This window comes from Furipterus horrens, unplaced genomic scaffold (genome assembly GCF_987537825.1).
Source record: "Furipterus horrens unplaced genomic scaffold, mFurHor1.1.pri manual_scaffold_3, whole genome shotgun sequence".
Taxonomy (NCBI): Eukaryota; Metazoa; Chordata; class Mammalia; order Chiroptera; family Furipteridae; genus Furipterus; species Furipterus horrens.
In genome coordinates, this window is record NW_028327173.1 from 138,846,932 (window position 1) to 138,871,280 (window position 24,349).

Genomic DNA, 24,349 nt, shown 5'->3' on the forward strand with positions numbered 1-24,349 from the left:
GGATAAGTTATACATCAAGGACATAAGCGGTGACCTTCTAGATGGATACACAGAGGGGAGCAGACATTAGCTGTGTGACTGGTCCTAGGGTGAGGAGAACAAAATACTAAGACTTGCCAGATAGTGGGAGGCCATGGCTTCTTAATATACCTTCCAGCTGCTTGATACGATTGTTCTTGATGTCTAGGAGTTGATTCAACCTCCCCAATTTTTCTTTGTGATCTTTGTTTTCATTATTGGCTTTTGCCATCATTGCCTCCAGTTCTTCCTGAAACGAAATAATGTCTGAACTTTTCTATCTCAGTGGCCCAGAACTAAAGAGCCTAGATAAAAGCTGGTACTTGCTGGGTAAAGGAGACTCCACTATCTCCTTAGCAGAGCAAATTCATCCACTAGGAAAATCTTGGATTCCTCACAGACCCTTCCAGGACCAGTAGTGCTATTAAATGCTATAGGGTAGTATTTTCCTGGGACTGGCAAAATTGAAACTCATAAGGTTCACATGTGCCATTTTTATTAGCTGGCTCCTTCACTGGCTTCTGTTGCCAAGGTGCCATGGGCATGTGTGAGACCTCAGGTTTTTCAAAGGACAGCACTTTCTGTGTTTGCACAGGACAGCATATCACCTTGCATCAGCCCTGGAAACTAAGATCTTGCTTCATTCTTGGGCCTGAAAGTGGTTCGCATGTGCCTATTTATTTGTCCCCTTCCTGCACCATCTTTTCTTGCACCTGATAACACACGTTGATTTTCCGTTGCAGAATAAGCATGTCTCTGGTCTTTTCTAATTCCAATGTGGTCTCTGCAAGCGATACTTGCAACTCACTTAACATCTGGGACAGTTTCTTTTCTTCTGGTATTTTTGGTTCACAGAGCTATAGAGGAAAAAGCATTGGTAGAAGACAGCATAAATATAATAGGTACAGCAATAACTATTCTCCATAAAGCAGTTGTTGGTAATAGTAAAATACCAGCAGCAGAATCTACTCCAAACTGTAAAAGAGGACTTGTGTAAACTCACAAGTACTCTCTCTCTGCTCATTCCTCATGCTCAGTAGCAGCAGTGAGGAAGGTATACAGTCTCTAATGGCTGTTTGCTCTTCAACAGATCATTTCAAGTCCTCATCTGGAAGAGATTTTAAAATTTTTAAGCTGTAAAGGGTAGGGAAAATGTGTGGAGCTCATGAAGCTATCTCCATTCTCAGTCTTCTCATATTCTTCCAAATACTGTCCTCAATCAGGACAAAATATTATTCAGTTAGTATTCTGATCCCTTCATCTTTTCTATGTGTATTTTCCAGAGATTCCTCTGTAGATGGGGCTTGCTTGATTAAAGATGCACGTACCTCTGTCTGAATGGCCTCTTGGAATAGAGCTGGGTGCATGGCTGGTTCAGATTGCCTGTCAGGAGATTGGGAAATTGTGTCTTTATTTTGGAGGATCTCTACTTCCTGTTTATGTTTTTGAAGCAGGTTGGTGACTTCAAGCTTCAGATCCTTGTTTTGAGCTGGAGGAAAGGTAATCCAGAAAGTTGAAACTCTGTAGTTACCAGTAACTGCGGTTCAAGCTGGACAAAGTATAAATCAAATTTTCTCACTAATGTTTAATTTATTTTATAAATTTGCCCTTAGACAAGCAGTTCTCTCTTATTTCTACAAAGGAGTTCTAGCTCATTAACCCAGTAAATGGAGTTGACCTTTGGACTCTAAAAACAACAAAAAACACCTGTGGAACTATAGAGTGAAAAGGAGAACAACAAACAAAGGGAGAACAACAACAAACAAATGCAGAACCACTTGACTGACTGAGACAGTCCAAACTTTTTTGACAGCACCATCCAAACCAGTATTGTGCAACTCCTCTCCAGATTCATTCTGACTTCCATGCTATTGATTCTCTGTGGCACCCACTCCACACTCACCCTAATCTGGAGAGAGGGTGGGCATTTGGGGTATCTGTGTATGTGTGGGTGTGTGTTTTAGGGAAGAAAGGTAATCACTGTTGAGTGTGATCATTCCATTATCACGCATTAAGCAGGGAGTTAGATTACTCTAAGGTCTTCACGAGACTTCATTTGTACTGCATAACTCTTATAAGGTCCTCAACATGTTCTCCAGCTTTATCCTTTTATGGTTCCTGCCTCTAGTTTTCTTTTTAAAATTAGTTTCATCTGAAACTAATACAGCATAGTGGTTAGACAATCATGTACTTTACAAAGTGTTCCCCCTGATATTTCCAGTCACCCCCTGGCACCATACATAGTTATTACAGTATTATGGACTAATTCTTGATGCTATACTTTACATCCCTGTGACTGCCTCTGTTTCTCTTGATGTCACAGTTCCCTTCCTTCACTCTCCTATGTGGATATACTAGAATATGATGAAATAGAAGTTTGATAAGACTAACTATCAAGGTCTAGGCAAGCAAAAAGAAGTGAAGCAAAAGTCTTTTTGATAATATTTAAAAACTGTTGGGTCTTCATTTCAAACTTTATATTTGTTTCACTCTTAGGATACACTGTATGCTGCAGTAACAAATACGTGCTACACCTCTGTGGCTTAACATAACAAAGTTAAAGTCTGTGCTCTAGAAGTCAAGTATGGATCAAGAGGCTCTTTTCCATGTGAATCTTGGGGATTAATCAGCTTTAATTTTTTGGCTCTAATATTTTGACATGTGGCCTCTGATGCAGCTTATACAAACTAAGCAACTAAAATAACTCAGCCAAAAGGACAGGATGCTGGGCCACTACCCTGTCTGCCAATTGCCTCCTCAGCCAGGAAACACAGAACGTGCTGTTCTCAGTGCAGTAAGCCCCTAAAAATCTTTAGCATAACTATCTACTGTGATCTCACAGTTAGGATAGGGGGAAATGGTTGTGGTAACAAAGACCAGTAATTTGAGTCTCAATTTCAGGTATCAAATACTCAAAAAACAGAACAAAACAAAACAAAAAAAAAAGGCTCTCAATCACCTCTAAAATGATTAATAAGAATAAAAGACAGAGAACTTCATTTTGAATACTTTCAGTAAATAAAGTAAATGTTTGAAAACATAGTAAATTAAGAATTGGTATCCTTTCAATTGGAAAGTCATTATGGAGAAACAAATATACGAGCGAAGTAGGTAATCGTGTTTTCTAGATTATAGACCTGATCTGATTTGCAGAGTCCTTATTTTAGTTCTCCATGACCAAGTGAGAGATTGGAGAAATGCTGGTCCATCTTCCTGTTTCCCAAACCAAATGTAAGGGATGCCTCACTTGAGGCAGCTCTTCAAGACCTGACCTACCTTTCTCTCCGGACAGCTGAAGTAAGACTTTTCTCTTCTCCTCCAGCTCAGCATCCAGCTGCTCCTGCAACTGAGAGACTTGCTGCTGTAGCTGTTCTTCTACAAGTTCATTGCTCCAGGGAGGCTGATGGCTGCTGTCCAGCATGCTGACCTCAGGAAGCAGATGAGAAGGAGGGGGACACTTGTCAGATGGATACTCGAAGGTGTTTGATAAAATGTCTTTATTACACAGTTTCAGCATCTCCTGGTCCTAGTTCATCATTCATTCCCCTACATGTTTTTTTCTGCCCCTGCTTTAACTCTAACTGTCATTTACCAACTGCTTTGGAATTTGGGGGTCCTATTGAATTCTTTAGTATCATTCCTAAATAGAAATGCCCACTGAGCAAACAACCAAGTCATATCTATTTCCCAAGAATGTCTCCAGCATGATGGCCTTCTTTAGTCAGGGAACTGTGTACCAAGACACTCTCAGGCCTGCTGGATTAGAAATGAGGAACGCAATATTCCTCTTTTGCTTACTTCATTCCTCTACCTGTCCTCACCAATAGGCTGGTTTAGAGAACACTTGCCTTTGAACTAGATTAGAAATTACTACATTGAAGGGCAGGAACCAAAAGTTTCAACTGCTCAGTGACTGTACCCTGCACACATTGTATCTAGCTCTCAGGGCAGACCCATTTTGAAAGCAAAACACACAAGGACAGTCTGTGAGTGAAGTGATATTGATAATCAAACTGTTATTTCTGCTTATGCCGTTTTTTCCTCTATCATTTTAATAAATGTGGTCTAAAAACAACCTATTTAGGCTAATATTAAGAGTTCTTAGCACGTCTGGGTCATACATTACATGATGATCCAAGAAGAGCATGTTCTGAATGATAAATAAAAGAGGCCAATAATGTAGCAGGGAGGCTTCCACGTGGATAACCACTAGACTAATTCATTTCACTGATTTGAGAAACATCAGCTGTTCCTAGGATGCTCCCATACAACCTCCCCAATCCACCCTCTGCTGCCTTTAACTGAATAAGAAAGCACATTTATTTTTCTTTAATTCTGGGTATTTTTAATTTCAAAGTTAATGCATGAATATATGTATGTTACAAAAAAATTAAAATGATGTGGAAGTATGTAGAATAAAAATAAAGGTGCCTCTTTACCCTACTCTAATCTTTTTAATTCAGAGTTAATATATTCTTTTCAACTTAATTTTTCACTTAACAATAGGCATACAGATCTACCTCATTTTTACAGCTTCATTGTTTTGTTTTGTTTTTAAGATTTTATGTATTTTTAGAGAGAGGGGGAGGGAGGAAGAAAGAGAGAAAGAGAAGCATCAGTGTATGGTTGCTTCTTGTGTGCTCCCAACTGAGGACCTGGCCTGCAACCCAGCCACATGCCCTGACTGGGAATCAAACCCAGAACCCTTTGGTTCACAGGCAGGCACTCAATCCACTGAGCAACACTAGCCAGGGGTTCATTGTATTTTGTTGTGGGAATGCAGCATAATTTATTTAGTCAATACCCATCAAAGGAAATTTGGATGCTTTCCAATTATTTTTTACTATTTCTAACAAGGATGCACTATTTAACATTCTTATTTTACAATATCTTTCCATATATATAATAAAATTTCCTTAGTTTTTATTACAAAAAAATGAAATTGCTGGTGCAAAAGACATACAAAGGTTTAACATTTTTAAAGTATATTTTATTGATTAGATTGTTATAGTTGTTCCAATTTCTTTTCCCGTTGCTCCCCTCTGCCCAGTACCCCCTTCTCTCCAGCAATCCCACCCCCCCTTGGTTCAGTCCATAAGTTGTACATGTAATTTCTTTGGCTTCACCCTTTCCTATATTATTCTTAACTTCCCCTTATTTTGTACCAACCAATTATGCTCCTTAATCCCTGCACCATTTCTCTGTTTCTCCACCATTCCCCTCCCAGCTGATAACTCTCCAAATGATCCCCATACCTATGATTCTGTTTGTGTTCTGGTTGTTTGCTTAGTTTCTTTTTGCTTTTATTTTTTAGATTCGGTAGTTGATAGTTTTGAGTTTGTTGTCATTTTAATGTTCATAGTTTTGATCTTCTTTTTCTTAAGTAAATCCCTTTAACATTTCATATAATAATGGCTTGGTGATGATGAACTCCTTTAGCTTTACTTTGTCTGGGAAGCACCTTATCTGCCCTTCCATTCTAAATGATAGCTTTGCTGGATAGAGTAATCCTGGTTGTAGGTCCTTGCTTTTCATCACCTTGAATACTTCTTGCCAGTCCCTTCTTGCCTGCAAAGTTTCTTTTGAGAAATCAGCTGAGAGTCTTATAGGCACCCTTTTGTAGGTAACTCTCTGCTTTTCTCTTGCTGCTTTTAAGATTCTCTCTTTATCTTTAATCTCTGGCATTTTAATTGTGTGTCTTGGTGTGGTCCTCTTTGGGTCTAGCTTGTTTGGGACTCTCTGTGCTTACTGGACTCGCATATCTATTTCCTTCAACAAATTTGGAGAGTTTTCCTTCATTATTTTTTTCACATAAGCTTTCAATTTCTTGCTCTTCCTCTTCTCCTTCTGGCACCCCTGTGATTTGGATGTTGGCACATTTAAAGTTGTCCCAGAAGTTCCTAAGCCTCTCCTCATTTTTTCAATTTCTGCTTCCTTATTCTGTACTGGTTGACTTTTTTTTTCTTCCTTATGTTCCAAATTGCCTATTTGAACCCCAGTTTCCTTCCCTTCACCATTGGTTGTGTGTGGATTTCTCTTCATTTCATTTAGCATAGCCCTCACTTCTTCCTTTATGTGTCTGCTATACTTAACAATATCTGTCAAGTCTGTGAGCATCTTTATCACCAGTGTTTTGAACTCTGTATCTGTTAGGTTGGCTATCTCCTTGTTGCTTAGTTCTGCCACTGGAACCTTGATATGCACCCTCTTTTAGGCCATAGTTCTCTGTCTCCTCATCTTGACAGGCTCCTGTGCTTGATTGCCTCTGTGTCTTAGGTAGAGCTATTGTTCCTGTTATGTTGTAAGGGACAGAGCCTTAGGGATTTCTTCAGTACAGGGCGACCCATTTCACCACCTTGTGGCATTGTATGTGGGGGAGGGGTCTGAGAGGGAACAATACTGCTTACTCAGCACTCGCCCCTTTTCCAGGCACTTCTCCCACTTCCGTATGGGACAGACGCCTTTCTAGCTGTTGCCCTGACCATCGTTCCCAGAGTGGGTGGGTTTGTGGATGTTCTAGAATCGTGGGGGCCTTTTAAACAAACGGACTCTGCTGAGAGACCAGCAGTTTCTTCCTCCGCTCCAAACCCCACTGGTTTGCACAGTGAGACGCAATGAGGCTTTATTTTCCTCGGCACTGAGACCGTGATCTGCCTGGTCTGGCCTGGTGTTGGGAGCGCTCCCCAGGTGTCCCTCACAACTTTTTAAAACATGTGACTGTGCTTTCTGTTGGCCTACCGCTGCTGCCACCACACCACATCCTCTCCACCCTGGCTCCACCCCTCCTACTTGTCTGGATGAGTATTTCTTCTTTATATCTTTGTTGGACTTTCATGCAGCTCAATTTTCTGGAATTTCTGGTTCCCTCTAGCTTTGAGGTAGTCTGTGTAGGCCTCCACCTTGACCGGAAGTCCAAAAGGTTTAACATTTTGATAGATAGTGTCAAATTCTCTTCCGCAAAGACTGTGCCAATTTATATTCTATCTAACAGTATTGAATAACAATTTCCCCACATCGTTATCAACACTATGCATTTTTTTATTTTTGAGCAGTAAAGCAAGGCCTTTATTCATGAGTCTGCATTATTTTTTTTAATGGAAATGTACTTCTTTACAATCATCTTTTATAATGAACAATGGTCTGGGATGCAAACTTGGTACTCACTTTTCTAAGAGTCTGTCATAATTGTCATTGAGCGATTCTCGTTCTTTTTCCAAATCTTCAACTCTTTCCTGAAACTAAGAATGATAATAGAGTGACTGAGATAAAATTTTAAAATTAAAGGTGGGATAGAAACTTTTCCTGGAATTAATGAGGATTCTTTCAAGTAAATTAACATGGTGTCCGAGTTTCTACTGTTAGGGAAACACAAGAACACCAAAAAAGAACAAAGAGTTTATAGAGTTTATAGAACAGACATAAGTATAAATCACAGTTTTTCTCCTAATAGTATAACCACTTGGAGTCTCATTTTTCTCATTTGAAAAACTAAAACACTCACAGTGTTGCTAAGATACACTTTAAAAAAAAAGATTTTATTTATGTATAGAGAGAGGGGAAGGGAGGAAGAAAGTGAGAGAGAACAACACCGATATGTGACATACATCAATCCATTGCCTTTCACATATGCCCAACTGGGAACCTGGCCTGCAACCCAGGCATGTGCCTGACTGGGAATTGAACCAACAACTTTTAGGTTCGTCGGCCAGCACTCAACCCACTGGGCCACACCAGCCAGGGTATTAAGATATACTTTTTAACATCCCTAAAATTATAATGTAACTTACAATTGATGGTCTCTTTCAATTATTATTATTTACCTCCTTTAGTGTTATCTGCAGAATGGACATATCCTCCACTTGGCTCTTCAAGCTCACAGCCTTCTTGCTCTCCTCTTTCAGCTCTGCCCTGAGCTCATTCACTTGGCTGAGGAGGGCATCATGGGCTGCACTCAGGATTCCCTGATTCTGGGGCAAAAGGAAAGTTGCTCTCAGAATGATTATATCACTTACCAGGAGTGGACTCAAGATACAAGCCACACTAGCATTCCCTAGTGGATGTTATAAAGAATGGCTTTGATTAATAGCATGTTGTATTTGCATTATAAATTGACCTTGTTTTGCACCCTACAATTTCTCAGAAAGTGTTGTTTCTTGTTAGTGAGGATTTCCCGCACTGAGGCACTCTAATTCATAATTGGAGCCTTAATTTTTCCAAGGTTCAAATTAAACACTGGATCTAAGTGAAGTGCCACCTTTCACAGCTGCCTTTACTTTCTTGCACCATTGCACTCATGTTTTACCTGATTTCTTTATCTCCAATCTTAATACCAGTCAACCTATCATTCATGGTGCTAACAGATTATTTTTCCCTGTAGTTTTTTAATTTTTGAGAAGTTGAAAATTTCAGAAGAGTATAAAGACTGTATCAGTCATCTATAATCCTACTGCCCAGAATTAATAATTATTAGTGCTTTATAATAGTTTTTCAAAGGTATTATTTTTCTGTTTTTCAAAAGTAGTATTTCTTTATTAAAATTTATTTCAGAGATATTTCAGACATTATAAAAAGATAAAGTGATTTCTTTATCATGTTATCAACTTGCTTAAAACCTTTCTGTAGCTTTCCAAAGTCTACATTCCTGAAAAAGCTTCCATGGCCAGGTGCCTGACATTTCTCACCTCTGTGCTTTGGTCTACCCTCTCCTCCCCTGGAAGGCCCTCCCCTCTATTGCATATTCATTAACACCTGCTAATCTTTCAGCATCCCAGTGTTTGACTCATAAATATGCTCCCTATGAATCCTTTTCAGCTCCTGAATTCTATCTGCTGGTAAATCTGCCTACTCTCTCTCTGTGTTTCCCACCCCATCCCCTGGATGTGGATAATTATAGTTGTTTACTTCTTGTAGTCTGGCTCCTGTAAATTCCCTGAAGGTAGGAGGTGTCTTACTTATCTTTGTAATCTTTGTGTCCCAGTGCTTTGTACAGTTCCTGGTACTCAATAAGTATTTATTCAGTAAAAGAATGGTGCCAATCTATCACTTAGACCTTTGGTGCTCAACTTCCACCATTCAGATAGGAGTTTCTATGGCATGGTTATGAGAAAGGAGCATAAGCATTTGTGCCAGATAAACCTGGACTCAAACTCTGCCCCTTACCATTTACATGACTTGAGCAAGTTACTTAACTTCTTTGAGGTTTAGTTCCTTCATCTGTTAAATGTACTTACCTTGAGGGTTGTCAAGTTTAAATGAGATTGTGCCTATAAGTATCTAGTACAGAGTCCAGCATATAGAATACGGTAGTCCCTCTCTATATCATGGTTCACTTATCGCAGCCTCACTGTATCGCGGGGTTTTAAAAAATATTATATTTAATTATTTATCGCGGATTTTTCGCTATATTGTGGGATTTTGCGGTACTATATACGTATGTTGTTAAAGTTATGTAGGTTTAAGAGTGTAGAATATGTTTAAGAACATAGTAGTGTTTATAAAAGTGTGGGAAAGGTTAATAAGGGACTGGGAACAGTTTATAAGTGTGTGGGAAGGGTTTATAAAGCCTTAAAATATATTTAAATACTTAAATAAATGTAAGGTTCCTACTTCGCTAATTTTCACCTATCATGGGGGGGGGGTGTCTAAAACGTAATACCCGTGATAAGTGAAGGAATACTATGCTCAGTAAAAGCTGCTTTCCTTCTCTTACTGTCACTGCTCTTGGCTTCCTAACTTAATTATATTCTGCTCCATGGCTCTTCGCTGGAACCTTAACCCTGACACAAATGAACCCTATTTAATTCCACCTTATTGGGCAGGGCTTGAGGCTTCTTCCTAATAGGGGGATAATGGGAAGTAGTAGAAAAAGAATGGACTCTGAGTTGCAAGATTTGGATTTAAATATCACCTATAAATTTTGTAACCTTAGACAAGTAACTTGGTTTCTTTCAATTGTGCTCTCCCATGTATAAAATGGAGGCAATAATACTCATCTTTCTCTCTTTTTTTTTAACCCTCACCCAAGGACATGTTGTTGTTTTTTTCATTGATTTTAGAGATAGAGGAAGGGAGAGAGAGAAACATCAATGTGAGAGAGAAACATCGATCGGTTGCCTCCCTTACATGCTCCAATTGGGGACTGAACCTGAAACTCAGGTATGTGCCCTGACCAGGACTCAAACTCATGACCTTTTGGTATACAGGACAATACTTCAACCAACTAAGCCACCAGCCAGGGCAATACCCATCCGTTAACTAATTTTTTTTTTTCCACAGTAAAGCAGAGCTGATGATGGCAACTCACCTTTTGAAGTTCCATTAATTGTGCTTTTGTCGCTACCAATATGATATTCCTTTCATGTAAGAGCTTCTTAAGCCGAATCAGCTCTATGTTCTCCTTAATGGAAGCTCTAGAGGAAGAAGACAGTGCTAAAATATTCAGTCTGAGAATGAACAAAATTACACACCTTTTCCTCTTGATTTTGCACCAATAAGAATCTCTTCCTCTTGCTCCTTGCCTATCTCCCCTATACACATACCTGAAATAATCTCCTTTCTCTGATTTCCCCTCACAGCAGCTGAGATTTCAGACACTACCAACCTTAAATTCTGTGTTCTGAGAAAACAAAACAGCTGTTTTTAAAAATGACAATGCTCACAGTTTCCCATAAACCTTGCAAAGACCTATGAAGTCTGAGCTCTGTTTCCTTAGAGAAACCCAAAAATGTGTGGCTATGGAAGAAAGACACAGGGAAGATTATACTTTCTGAACCTAGGATATCATGTTTTCTTGATTGTTTGGAAACTATTGGGAGGATTCAGGCTCACTAGATTCTATTTCAATGATTCCCAGTTCTAGCTGCTTATTAGAATCATTTGGAAAAAATCTTTAAAATTATACTGCCTATAGTCCAGGGGTCCACAGCTTCCCCTCTCCCCATCAGTAGAGGCCATCTCATTACTGCCTGAGCTCTGCCTCCTGTTGCCCCACCCCCACCCCCACCCTAGTCTGTGGAAAAATTATCTTTCATAAAGCTGGTCCCTGGTGCCAAAAAGGTTGGGGACTGCTGCTAGTCCATCCCCAAATAACTGAAAGGGAATCTCTGGGGTGGGACCCAGGCATCTGTGGTTTTAAAAACTCTCCAGGTTGAATCTAAGAAACAAAAACAACCTAAGCAAACAACTAGAACAAGAATTATAGCTATGGAGAGCATATGGAGGGTTATCAGTGGGGAGGAGGAAGGGAAAGGATAGGGGAAAAGGTGCAGGGATCAAGAGCATAACTGGTAAGCACAAAAATAGGCAGGGGGACATTAAAAATAGTAAAGTAAATGGAGAAGTCAAAGAACTTATATACATGACCCATGGGCATGAACTAAAGGGGGCAGGATTGCTGGAGGGAAGGGAGGTACCGGTCAGAGAGGGGCAAAAGGGAAAAAAAGTGACAATAGCATAATCAATAAAATATACTTAAAAACAACAACAACTCTGACCAGGTTGAAAACTTATGGCAACAAAAAAACCTGTACATAGATGTTTACAGCAGTTTCATTCATAATTGCCAAAACTTGGAAACAACCAACTTGTCCTTCAGAAAGTGAATGGATAAATAAATTGTGGTACATCCAGACAGTGGAACATTATTTGGTGCTAAAGAGAAATGAGTTATCAACTAATGTCACCCCAATAAATTTAATAAAAATAATAATAAAAATAAAGAAATATGCTATCAAGCCATGAAAAGACATGAAGGAAACTTAAGTGTATATTGCTAAGTGAAAGAAGCCAATCTGAAAAGACTACATACTGTATGTTTCCAACTATATGACATTCAGACAATAACAGAAGCCTAAACAGTACAAAGATCTGTGGTGTCAGGGGTAAGGTGGTAGGAAAGAAGGAACAGGCAGAGACAGAGGATTTTTATAGCAGTGATAATACTGCATATAATACTATAATGGTGGATATATGTCATTATACATTTGTTCCATAGAATGTAAAATACAAGGAGTGAACTCTAAGGTAAACTATGGACTCTGTGCGATAATAATATGTCCATGTAAGTTCATCCATTATAACAAATATACTACTCTGGTGTGGATGTTGACAGTGGAGGAGGCTGTGTGGAAATGACAGGGGGATTTATGGGAAATATCTGTACTTTCTGCTCAATTTTGTTGTGAACCTAAAACTACTCTGAAAAACAAGCATCCTTTTTTAGGTTAATCCATTTCTTAACCCACTTGGGACTCCAGGTCTACTTTTAAGATTGGATTTAATCTCAAGCGTTCTCTTTTCCTCTGAGACTGAGGAAAGGTGCAAATAATAATCTCTTGCCCTGAACTGTGTGGCTCAGTTGGTTGGGCATGGTCCCGCAAAGGGAAACGTCAGGGCACATATGAGAGGCAACCGATTGATGTTTCTCTGACACATCAATGTTTCTCTTCCTCTTTTTCTCCCTCCCTGTCCCTCTCTCTAAAAATAAATAAATAAAATCTTAAAAAAAAACAAAAAATCTCTTGCTTTTTCAGTTCATTGTGGGTTGGGTCATGGAAGGTCACACTCTTACCGAAGCTCTGTCGCCTTCTGAGCATACTCCAAAGAGTCTCTCTGTTCAAAATCTTCATCTTTGGACCATATTTTCTCAGGAGACTTGGGTGGTTCTTCCACTTGCATAGTATTGCTGGTCAGAATGTGGGCACTGTTAGGCATGCATAAACCAATGAGTTTAGTCATCATTATGATCTTGCTGAACTGAATTATACTTTTAGGAACATTAAGCACAAAAAGAAGAAATAGAATTTGCTGTACAGAAATTAAGACTTGGGTTCTCACATATATTAAAAGAAGTTAGAGGAGTTAGTAATCTTGGTATGTGTGGAAGATAATCTGACTAAATATAGCTTTTAAGTGTCAAACAAATATAAATAAATTATGACCTAAGGAACAAGAATATAAAGAGAAAAAGAGGGAATACCTTCAATTAAGGAAAGGTCTTTATTTTTCTTTTCTTGGAAGAAGAGAGATGCTTATTTTCCATTTTTAAGCAATGAAGTTAGAATTTGACCTATGGTTGACTTTTATCTTCTCTGATTATGCTGTAAAAACTTGAAAATACCAACATTTACTTGTTCCCTAAATGATGTATTTTCAATTAAAGCTGAAAGAGTAACCACACAAGATAAATGAAAAGAACTCACAGTTCGCTGGGTTCACTGGATATTTCACCTCTGGTTTTTTCATTTGTCACATGCTCCTTGAATGTGGGAGGGGCTGTGTAACTCAGCCTCTCCCTTGGATCTGAAAGTTGAAACAGAGGATGCAGACTCTGACAACAGATTTCTCTACAATACCAAGTGCTATCACTGGAACACCAAATGCTGGAAGTAGGGAGCCTTGAGACTGGGGAAATATTTATATGACCACTGATCACAGAGGAGAGGTTCTCAGTCTTTACCCTTGCATGGATATGCAACTACAGGTTTTTAAGTCAACAAGACTACAGACTTTCAAGTGGATATAAAAGGGGAGAAGGTCCAAGCTTGTCCAGGGCAGGGACTGTATGTCTAACTCTAATGCATCTTTATTTCTAGTGTCTGGTAATGCTGAAATTAAATTGAACTGAAATTTAGATTTCTTTATTTTTTTCTACTTTTAGCTGTTTTCGCAAAGGTTTGGCTGGCTCAAGTAGGGAGCTTAGAAATATAGGAGCATACTAAACAAAAGCTAACATTGAATCCCCAGTACAAAGACACTCCATTCCCGTGCATCTAAATCAGGGTTGAGAAGGCTAGGAAAAGGAAATTTACACACAAAATTGTACTTAATTTAATGTTGTGTTTCACAGCAGCCAGAGACTCATAGCCCCTTGGAATACAGGAAGAGGAGAAACTGCAGCTCCTCACTCACAGTCTGACTTATGGCCTGGACTCCGGGAATGGGCTTTGGGAATCTCTGAACCCATGGAATTGTATGCTAAGTTTTGTCTATGTGTTGTGTATTTTTCTTGGGAGGAGGCCTCACTTTGATCATGGTTTCAAAGGAGTCCACTTCCCCGAAAAAGCTAAAAACCCCATTTTTAGAGGCACAATCACTTGGCCCAAAGTCCTGGTAGAGGGACCTATCTTAAGATCGCTGTGGCTTACACCTGAGTGGGACGGACATCAATGTTATCTCTATGCCTGTTTTCTAGGCCCGTTGTAGGACTTCACCAGCAAATTCCCTCTACCGGTAGTCCCATTCTCCTCTTAGCAGTATTTCAGGGTGAACTGAGATTTTGAACCTGACATCCCACTCATGGGAGGAAAAACCACCTTTCAGGCAGGTAGAAAGGAATGAGAATAAGAGAACAAATAGCAAAGTGGGGTGGTGGGTGGAAAAAAACAGTGAGGAGGAAAATGTAGCTAGCAAATCAACCTTTCCCCAGTGTTCCAGCCCTGTCAGGAACACGGCCCTGCCGAATCCTCACCCCTTTTGGGTTTCTCCTGCACTGGCGCAACAGCGCTGTGGAGCTGTCTCTGTCCCACGTGGATGCCAGGCTGGGTGCGATGGGAAGGAGGGCCCTTGCGCTGGAACTGCTGTTGTGGCCCAAGCATCAGGGAGCGCTGGTGCTTAGAGGGGTGCTGCCGCCACCCTGTGTTCCGTTGCCTTGCGGGCTCCGAGAGTTGCTCTGGAGTTGCCACCCCTGCACTCCGGTCCCGGCCCGCAGCGGTCAACCGCAGCAAGGCTGTCCTCATTCTGTAGGCAAAAATTGAAGTGGTGGCACGTGACTTCTATGACGTTTATTTCTACATTTTATTTGGTGACAAATAATCTGAATTGATCGGTGATATAAATTTATCCATTATTTACACTTAAAATTTTTTATTTTCTCAAAAAAAAAATTCTGTCCCCAATACACTGTAACACTGTGAGGGCAGGGACATAGCGGTTCGTTCCATCTTTGTTCATTCTGTTGCAGCAATCACAATATTCTTGTGCGTATATTTATTTTTAAATTATATACATTTACTTCTGTACTAATAAATTATGGTCATTATAAAATAAATACTAATTTTTAAAGAGGAGATAATTAAATATAAGTAGAAATTTTAATATTTACTCCTCTCATCCCCATTGTCCTCACACCTGTGTGTATGTGCCCAACTTTAAGGATTAGTCTTCTATAGCCCTTGATATACACTGAGCCTTATTTATAGTAAATAGTCAATCACTATTTATTGTCTTGACCTAAAATCATGCTTTCTACTATGACTATCAGATTCCATGGTCCCACTGCCTGTCAGTTCTGACATTTACTGACCAAGTGTCATTGGGCACATCACTGACATTTTGTGCCCAATTTCCTCATCTATGAATAAAGACAAAAACTATACCTGCCTCATTAGATTGTTATGATGATGAAATTAGAGTGCTAAAGACAGTGATGGTGCATTGTAAGCACTGTATGAGTTAGCTGTTTATCCAGATAAGGAAGTCAAGGCATAAAATAGCTAGGTAACTTGCCCAAATCCAGGGAGGAGGGAATAGAACCCAATTTAGCCACTTAATATCTATCATCTGAAGTACTTTTTGGTTATCAACCAAAAAGCAAGATTTTTTGACCCATGCAACATTCTGACTTCAGATTCTTGGGTTCTCTATAATATAAAAGAAGAGCACTAGCTTACAATGGAAGCCTGCAATATTGTAGATTCTAAATGAAGTTCTGAACCACGATTGGGCAAAAAGCTGCTCTTGACATTGGGCAATTGGTCTGACATAGCTAGTCCTCAGTGTTGTTTGAAGTTTTCCAGATGCTTACAACTATGCCCTGTTATTGTCCTATTGGACACAATCTCACAGAATATGAACATCAGATTGTAAGGGATAAAGAAGCCAGTGACTCTCAAACCAGTAGGAGATAATTTACAGATGAAAAATGGAAAAGGGGTGAGGAAATGACATTCCTTAGCTCCTCACACATATCTCTGGGATAAAAGGAAGAAGATTGTCATCACCAAACAGAGAAATGGGAAGAGGTAGCTAGATAACTTTGCAATCAAATTGGAGGTAGAACTATAACTAGATTACCCTTAGTTAATCACACCCTTAATTAAGTAGTTAATCATGTTAGATTGTGAACCCAGATTAACCAGTAATGGAGAAATGGAAGAGAAGGAGAGGGGAGGGGGAGCTAATCACATTAGTATAAAACCAGTTTTCTTTGTCTACTTCTCATGTGTATGACCCTGGCTGGCTGTGTACCTGACTGCAGATTCATGAATAAATACTTCACTTTGCTGCTGAAGTCCTGTGTCTTGGTGTATTATTATGAGTGTTTCTCACAAGATCAAGACAGAATGACATAAATAAGTCCACTGCATAATTGATGGGGGACTCAAATGTTGGAAAATTTTAGTTTAAGGTAACACCTAATAAGTTTAGTAATCAATGTATGTAAAAAGCTATTGTTTCAGGAACTGAAGGTAAAACCCACCTTGATTCCAGGAAACCATACGCAGTTCTACCTCTGTGCCTCAGGAGGACTGCAAGCAATCAAGACAGTTGCCCAGGACACAGATGAAAGAATGCTGAAGCTTTTATCTGATTAACCTTTTCCCTGAATTCCAAACCCCTTACCTACACTTTTTTTCTCCTTATTAAAAGGGCCCATTTATAATAGGATTTAAGACAGTCTGTTAGGGTACAAACCCGGTGTCTTCTCAGATCACTGGCCATCTGACTAAAGCGCCCATAAAGATTCAATCCCTGCCTCTGCTTATTGGGTCTGGTAGATGACAGGCAGCACAGACACTAACTTTTCTGGTTTCATAACCTTGTCTAAGCACAGACAAAAAGCAAGGTCACTGTGCTACCACAAAATACTGACCATCCTTTTCTCCTGGCTAATATGAGTGACTGCTACTTCTTTACCCATTACAGATATAGCCTCACTCTAGTGTAGCCTCCCTGTAGATAAGATTTTTGAGATATACAAACATAAAAGTGTCTCTACTTTCTGAAATTTCCAAATATGAAGCAAACTCCTGTAAGCTGGGACTCTCCTCCAAACCACCCAACTGAAGCTCAAATCCTATAATAGGTTCTTTCTAAAACGTTCCTACTGAGATGCCTTTAGTTCCTCATGGTGTGTATTTTTTCTAGCTGCAATGAGTAATAAACTCAGCTTGCTCAGCTATAGGTGTGTTCCTGTTGGTCTTTGGCTGGAAGGCACTGACACCAATATCTTCAAAATATGTCCTAGAGATAATCCTGGAACTTTCATTCTTCCCATCTATTTATCTATTCATACTCCATCTCAGATTCCTCTCTAGCTCCCTACCCAAGAGATATGCTTTTCAAAACCAATACCATAAGATCACTGTATATAGATTTTTGAGTTAAGAACTTTTAGCTCTGCCACTCACTAGCTGTGACTTTGGTCAAATTACTAACCTCTTGGTTAGTTAATACATATAAAGCACTTACAACATACCGCCATACAGTAAATGATTAATATGATTTTTGGTTTTGTTTTATAAATAACCAGCCCCCTTCTTCTCTTACTTGACCCTATAGTCTTTGTTCCTTGAGATTTTGGCCATTCCCCCTGTCCCTATATCCTCTTTTGTGCTTACAGCAGGATCCTATCCAGGATATTGCTCTGTGAGTTAAAATAGCTCTTGATGATGGTTTGTGGCCTATGGCCACAGTCTTCTTGACCTCTTTGACAAGAAACTAAATAAAGCATTATTGCTTTCAAAAATTATTTTTGGAGTTAACTATTTTTGATGCTTGAATTATTTTCTGGTGAAGACAACTCAGGAAAACGTATTCTTTTTTGTTTAGTGTGGTGTAGGCCTGGTGTAGATACAGCTTTTAAAGATGTAGGAACTCTAGGTACCTTTTGATCTCATTCTGTTGCTTCCAAGAAAGCTCCTTCAGCAGCATGTGCTCTTCACGAAGATGAAACAAACTGTCCTCTAATTCTTTCCGGCTCATCTTGCTCAAAGTTGGTTGAACTTTTATATTCTTACCTAAATTCCCAGGAGAGGATAAATAGAGATTAATTTTACCTGTAGTTTAAAAAACCCATGTGTGTCTCTCATCACATTTTTTCCAGAGGGCTTAAGTCTATCTTGAGTCAAGTATTTTAGAAGAAATGAAGAAGTATATGAAATGTGTACTAATGGATCTCTTTATCATTCCACATCACTCTTGCATAAGGAATATCATTCCATATGATTCCAGCATGAGGTATGACTCAACTTTCTGTCTAGAAAGTACATTCTCAAAAAATATCAAATAGGGCTGTTAGTCTACCTAATTTTTCTTTTTAATTTATTCTTCTATTTTTTTCTCCTTATTAGATCATTTGGACCTAGACAAGGATTGCACCCACAACCATCTTCAAATTGCCCATTAGAAAACAAACAGGAACATTTCTCTCTTTTTAATTGTTATTCAATTCTTCCCCCTTTGACCTTCTGCACTCAATCCGCATTCCACTTCCACAGTCAATTCCCACACTGTTGTCTATATCCATGGGTCATTCATATGTGTTTTTTGATTGGCCCCTTCCTCTTCTTTCCACCATTATTCCTCTCCCCTCTCTCCTCTGGTCACTGTCATTCTGTTCCATGTTCCCATGTCTCTGGTTCTATTTTGCTCATGAATTTATTTTGTTAATTAAATTCCTCTTGTAAGTAAGATCATATGGTATTTGTCTTTTACCAACTGGCTTATTTCACTTAGCATAATACCATCCAGTTCCATCCATGCTGTTGAAAAAAGTAGAAGTTCTTTTTTTCTGCTGTATAGTATTTTATTATGTAAATGTACCAGTTTTTTAATCCACTCATCTACTGATGGGCACTTAGGCTGTTTCCAACTCTTGGCTGTTGTAAATAACGTTGCTATGAACATAGGGGTGCATAAGTTCTTTTGAATTGGTGTTTTGGGTCTTAGGGTATATTCCCAGCCATGAAATTGCTGGATCAAAAATAGTTCTATTTTTAATTTTTTGAGGAAATCCCATACTGTTTTCCACAGTGGCTGCACCAGTCTGCTTTCCCACCAATAGTGCACTAGGCTTCCCTTTTCTCTACATCCTCACCAGCATTTCTTTTTTGGTTTATGAATGGTAGCCACTTTGACAGGAGTGAGGTGATATCTTATTAAGGTTTTAATTTGCATCTCTTTGATGGCTAGTGATGTTGAGCATCTTTTCATATATCTATGGGCAATCTGTATGTCCTCTTTAGGGACACGTTTAGTCAGATCCTTTGCCCATTTCTTAACTGGATTGTTTGTATTCCTGGTCTTGAGTCATATGAGTTCTTCATATATTTTGGAGATTGAATCCTTGTCCTATGTATCATTGGCAAACATATTCTCTCATACAGTCAGTTCCCTTTTCATTTTGATGATGGTTTCTTAGCTGTGCAGAAGCTTTTTAATTTGATGTAGTCCCATTTGTTTACTTTCCTTTATTTCTCTTGCCTTAGGAGATATAGCAACAAAAATATTGCAATGTGGAATATCTGGAATTTTACTTCCTATGTTTTCCACTAGGACTTTTATGGTATTATAACTTATACTTAAGTCTTTCATCCATTTTGAGTTTATTATGGTATATGGTGTGAGTTGGTGGTCTAGTTTAATTTTTTTTTTTGCAGGAGCCAGTCTAGTTCTCTCAACACCATTTATTGAAGAGACTATTTTTGCTCCATTGTATGCTCATGCCCCCTTTGTCAAATATTAATTGTCCATAGAGATATGGGTTTATTTCTGGGCTCTTTATTCTGTTCCAGTGATCTATGTGTCTGGTCTTATGCCAGTATCAGGCTGTTTTGATTACAGTAGCCTTGTAGTATAGTTTCATATCAGGTATTGTGATCCCTCCAACTTTGTCCTTCTTTCTCAAGATTGCTGAGGCTATTTGGGCTCTTTTTTGGTTCCATATTTTTGGAGTTTTTATTTTAGACTAGGGAAGAAAAAATGTTTAATTACCAAGAGTCATCTCATTTGCTTTTATGATCTAGAGAAACTGTTCCCATTACTGCCTCCTTGGAATAGAGCCTCTGCTTGGTGTAAGCAGAAGAAACTAGAACATACTTTTCTGTGTGTGAGTGTTCACTAGCCCAGGGTCAGCTCTAATCTCATGGGAACCATTCTAAAACCACAAAGCTCAAATTACAACTCTTTCTCTAAAAGAAAGAGAGCTCAGAATTTTAGTCTCAGAACCACTTCAGTAACCACTACCACCTCTTTGATCTGTCTTTTGGAAATGATGACAAGTAAGTTATTTATAACCAACTTTATTGAAATATACTTAACATGTAATACACTGAACATATTTAAAGAATAAAATTTGATTAATTTTTTATATGTATATAACTGTTAAACCATCACAATTAAGATACAAACACACATGTCTATATCTATTTCCACATGCCGGAAAACATGAGTTCATTCTGATATCTCCATTTAAATCCAAAGTCATATGGTTTATTCTAGCATTCTCCCTTTCCATAGTTGCATCTTTCTTCTCAGTGAGAAGCCAGCTCCCACCATCCTCAATATATTTACTTAGTTGCTCAATCTTTTTAAATGAAACTACTCTCAGCTATGTGAACTACTTTCTTATCTATGACACTGTTGAATCACACTGGCTTGTGCCAACTGAGTCACACCCCACTCCCCGCTGCCCAAATTAAGTGGCTCACTGATTCATACTTGTCTGCAATGACAGAGAAGTCCTCATCAACCCTGGTGGTACATGTGCCAAAAGTTTGTTTGTTTGTTTTACATTATATTCTGTTATGTTCTTTCTCTTTCTTTGTTTTTTTTTTTAGCTTTATAATGTCAACCTTTTTAGTAATACAGCTAAATCTAATACAAATTTTACCACAAACATGATTATTTCCCTTTGGAATGGGTGAAATCAGAAAAAAAAAATTTTTTTTTTTAAAATGTGCCAAATAATATTCCCTTAATGTGATCACATCTATGACATCAAAAGATATTCTTCTCCAAAATCAAAATTTCTAAGATAAATTTAATGTTGCTTAGAATGTAAAAAGAACTTCTAAACCAATAAACTCACAGAATGATGCAGCTAATTGCTAGACACACTTAGCTTAACAGGAAGGTATGGTCACTAATAAGAAAATTTATAACATGACCATAAGCCTGTATAAAAGTCTTCATTTACAAGTACTTTTCTTCATTTACTTTTAGCTATTTCATATACAACAGAAGGGAAATTGGACACAGCTCGCAATAAAACCTACAAAAGTTTTTTTTTCCACAGAGTAAATGTATAAATCCTTCACTTTGGTACCATGTTCTATAACTCTTTAATTGTGCTGAAGAAGTACTGAGTTCTTTTAGATTTTTGGTTGTATGGATGGCTTCAAAACTAAGTAAGTTCTCTAGGTGATTAGTTTCTATTCAGGTCAGTTCTATGACTTTTACAACTTTGAAAATTATCTCAGCCAATTTATTTTCATGTGCTTTGTTTGTGGAACAGTTAAAGCTTGGAGAAACCTAAAATTCCCATTGTGCACTGCTAAAAAGTATCAAGGACATAGTAGACTTTTCACTTTTAAAATATTATGAACTAATTAGCATCAAAAATAGAATAAATTCTAGACATTACATGTCTTTGGTTACTTCCCAGCTTGAATAGGTCCCTCCATGGATCCTGTTTTTTGTTTGTTTTAATGAAAATTGTTTTATTGTTAATTTACAAATGAATGCACAATCCAAAACTTATCAGATGCAGCTGAAACAGAAATAACAGGAAAATGTATACATGTTAATGCTACATTTAAAAAAGAAGATGCCTTAGTTGGTGTGACTCAGTGGATTGAGCACTGGATTGCGAACCAAAGGGTTGCTGGTTAGATTCCCAGTCAGGGCCCATGCCTGGGTTGTGGGCCAGGTCTCCAGTTGGGGGTGCGCAAGAGGCAACCACACATTGATATTTCTCTCCCTTTCTTTCTCCCTCTCTTCCCCTCTCTCTAAAAATAAATAAATAACATCTTATAAAACGGAAAAGAAAAAGAAAAAAAGAGCCTGACCAATGTGACTCAGTTGATGGGTGTTGTCCAGCAAAGTGAAAGGCCCAGGTTTGATTCCTGGTCAAACTGGGAGGCAGCCAATCAATGTTTTTCTCACACATCATGTTTCTCTCCCTTTCTTTCTCCCTCCCTTCCCTTAAAAATATTTTTTTAAAAAGAAGAAAAACCTCAAATCAATGATCTCCCACCTCAAGAAATTAGAAAATAAAGAGGAAACTAAACCAAAAGCAAGGAGAAAGAAGGAAATAATAAAAATTAGAGAGTAAATTAAGGAAATAGAAAATAAAAAAAACAATAGGGAAAATCAACAAAACCGAACTTGTTTTTGGAAAAAACAACAAAATTAACAAAACTTTAGCTAGATTGACTAAGAAAAAATAGAAAATTCAAATTACTAAAATCACAAATGAATGAGGGGACATCACTAAAAACCGTAAAGAAATAAAAAGAATTAAAGGAATACTGCCAACAACTGTTTGCCAATGCAAGTGAAGTGGATAAATTCCTAGAAAAACACAAAGTTCTAAAACTGACTCAAGAAGAAAAAGCAATTCTGAATAGATTCATAAGAAGATACAGTAGTCCCTCTCTATATCACGGTTGATTTATTGCGGCCCCACTGTATCACGGGATTTTTAAAAATATTATATTTAATTATTTATCGCGGATTTTTCGCTATATCGCGGGATTTTGTGGTACCGTATTCGTATGTTGTTAAAGTTACATAGGTTTAAGACTGTAGAATAAATGTAAGGATCCTACTTCGCGGGGGAGAAGGGGTGGGTCTACAATGTAATACCCGTGATAAGAGAGGGAATACGTATTAAATCTGTAATAGAAACTTGTCCCCCAAAATCCCAAGCCCAGATTACTTCACTGATGGATTCTACCAAAGGTTTAAAAAAGATGTAACATCAGTCCTTTACTAACTTTCCCAAAAAATAAAAGAGGGAACACTTCCCAATTTATTACATGAGGTCAAAATGAAATACATCACAATAAATGAAACTTCAGATCAATATTCCTTAGTACCTTACAAACAAAATCTTCAACAAAATAATGACAAACTGAATCCAACAACATATCAGAAGAATTATGTACCATAACTAAATGAAACTCCAAGAATGCAAGCTTGGTTTAACATATGAAAATCAATCAATGAAATATATCATATTAATAGAATAAAGGACAAAAACAACATGATCATATCAATGTGCACAGAAAAAACACTTCATAAATCCAATATTCTTTCATGATAAAATTACTCAACCAACTATTAATAGAAGAATTTTTACTCAACCTGATAAGCATTATCTACAAAAGTCTTAGCTAAAATTATGCTTAATAGTAAAAGACTGAAAGATTTTCCTCTAAGATCAAGAAAAGGACAAAGATGTCCCCTCTTGCCACTTCTATTCAACATATTAAAGAAGGTTCTATCCTTGGAAATTAGGCATGAAAAAGCAATAAAAGGATCCAAATTAGAAAGAAAAAAATAAAACTATCTCTATTCACAGATTATATGATTTTATATATAGAGAATCCCAAGACATACATGAAAAAATTATTAGAACTAATAAATGAATTCAGTAAGGTCTAAGAAGCAGTGGTATTCCTCTATATTAGCAATGAACAGTATGAAAATAAGAATAAGATAACAATTCTATTTCTAATATCATCAAAAAGAATAAAGACATAGGAATAAATTTAACAAAGTACAAAACTTGTACACTGAAAATTACAAAGCATCATTGAAAGAAATTAAAGAATATTTAAACATATAGAAAGACATCACATGCTCATGGATTTGAAGACTTAACATTGATAAAATAACAATACTTCCAAAATTCATGTACAGATTTAATGCAAACCCTATCAAAATTTCATTTGGCTTCTTTTGCAGATATTGATAAGATGATTTAAAAGTTCATATGGAAACGCATGGGACTCTATATAAGAAAAATAATCTCGAAAAAGAATAAAACTGAAGGATTCACACATCCTGATTTCAAAAGTTACTACAGAACTATAGTAATCAAGACAGCAAGGTATTGGTTAGAAACAAGATGGCGGAGGAGTAAGTGGAAGCTACACTAACTTCCTCCTAGAACTAGTCTGGATTTACAATGTAATTTTGGAGAAATCATCTGGAATAACGAACCGAACACCAGCTGGAGAGAAGTCTTATAACCACGGAGAGACAGAAAAGGCCGCTACATCACAACGTGACCGGTAGGGAGTGCGGAGACGCGGAAGGGCTGGCT

The 24,349-nt window shown here is 38.0% G+C and overlaps 1 protein-coding gene across 1 annotated transcript in view; it reads right to left on the reverse strand.

Annotated features, from left to right (window-relative positions):
- RPGRIP1 (RPGR interacting protein 1) overlaps positions 1 to 18,000 on the reverse strand; it is a 49,935-nt gene extending 31,935 nt beyond the window's left edge. The window contains exons 1-11 of the mRNA XM_090271897.1: positions 17,903 to 18,000; positions 14,486 to 14,754; positions 13,218 to 13,317; positions 12,587 to 12,718; positions 10,318 to 10,427; positions 7,839 to 8,005; positions 7,183 to 7,256; positions 3,295 to 3,440; positions 1,347 to 1,507; positions 732 to 875; positions 151 to 268 (exon numbers count right to left, since the gene is read on the reverse strand). Of these exons, the coding sequence (XP_090128023.1) occupies positions 151 to 268; positions 732 to 875; positions 1,347 to 1,507; positions 3,295 to 3,440; positions 7,183 to 7,256; positions 7,839 to 8,005; positions 10,318 to 10,427; positions 12,587 to 12,718; positions 13,218 to 13,317; positions 14,486 to 14,754; positions 17,903 to 18,000 (1,519 nt within the window). The remainder of the gene's footprint in view (positions 1 to 150; positions 269 to 731; positions 876 to 1,346; positions 1,508 to 3,294; positions 3,441 to 7,182; positions 7,257 to 7,838; positions 8,006 to 10,317; positions 10,428 to 12,586; positions 12,719 to 13,217; positions 13,318 to 14,485; positions 14,755 to 17,902) is intronic.
- Between the last annotated feature and the right edge of the window lie 6,349 nt (positions 18,001 to 24,349).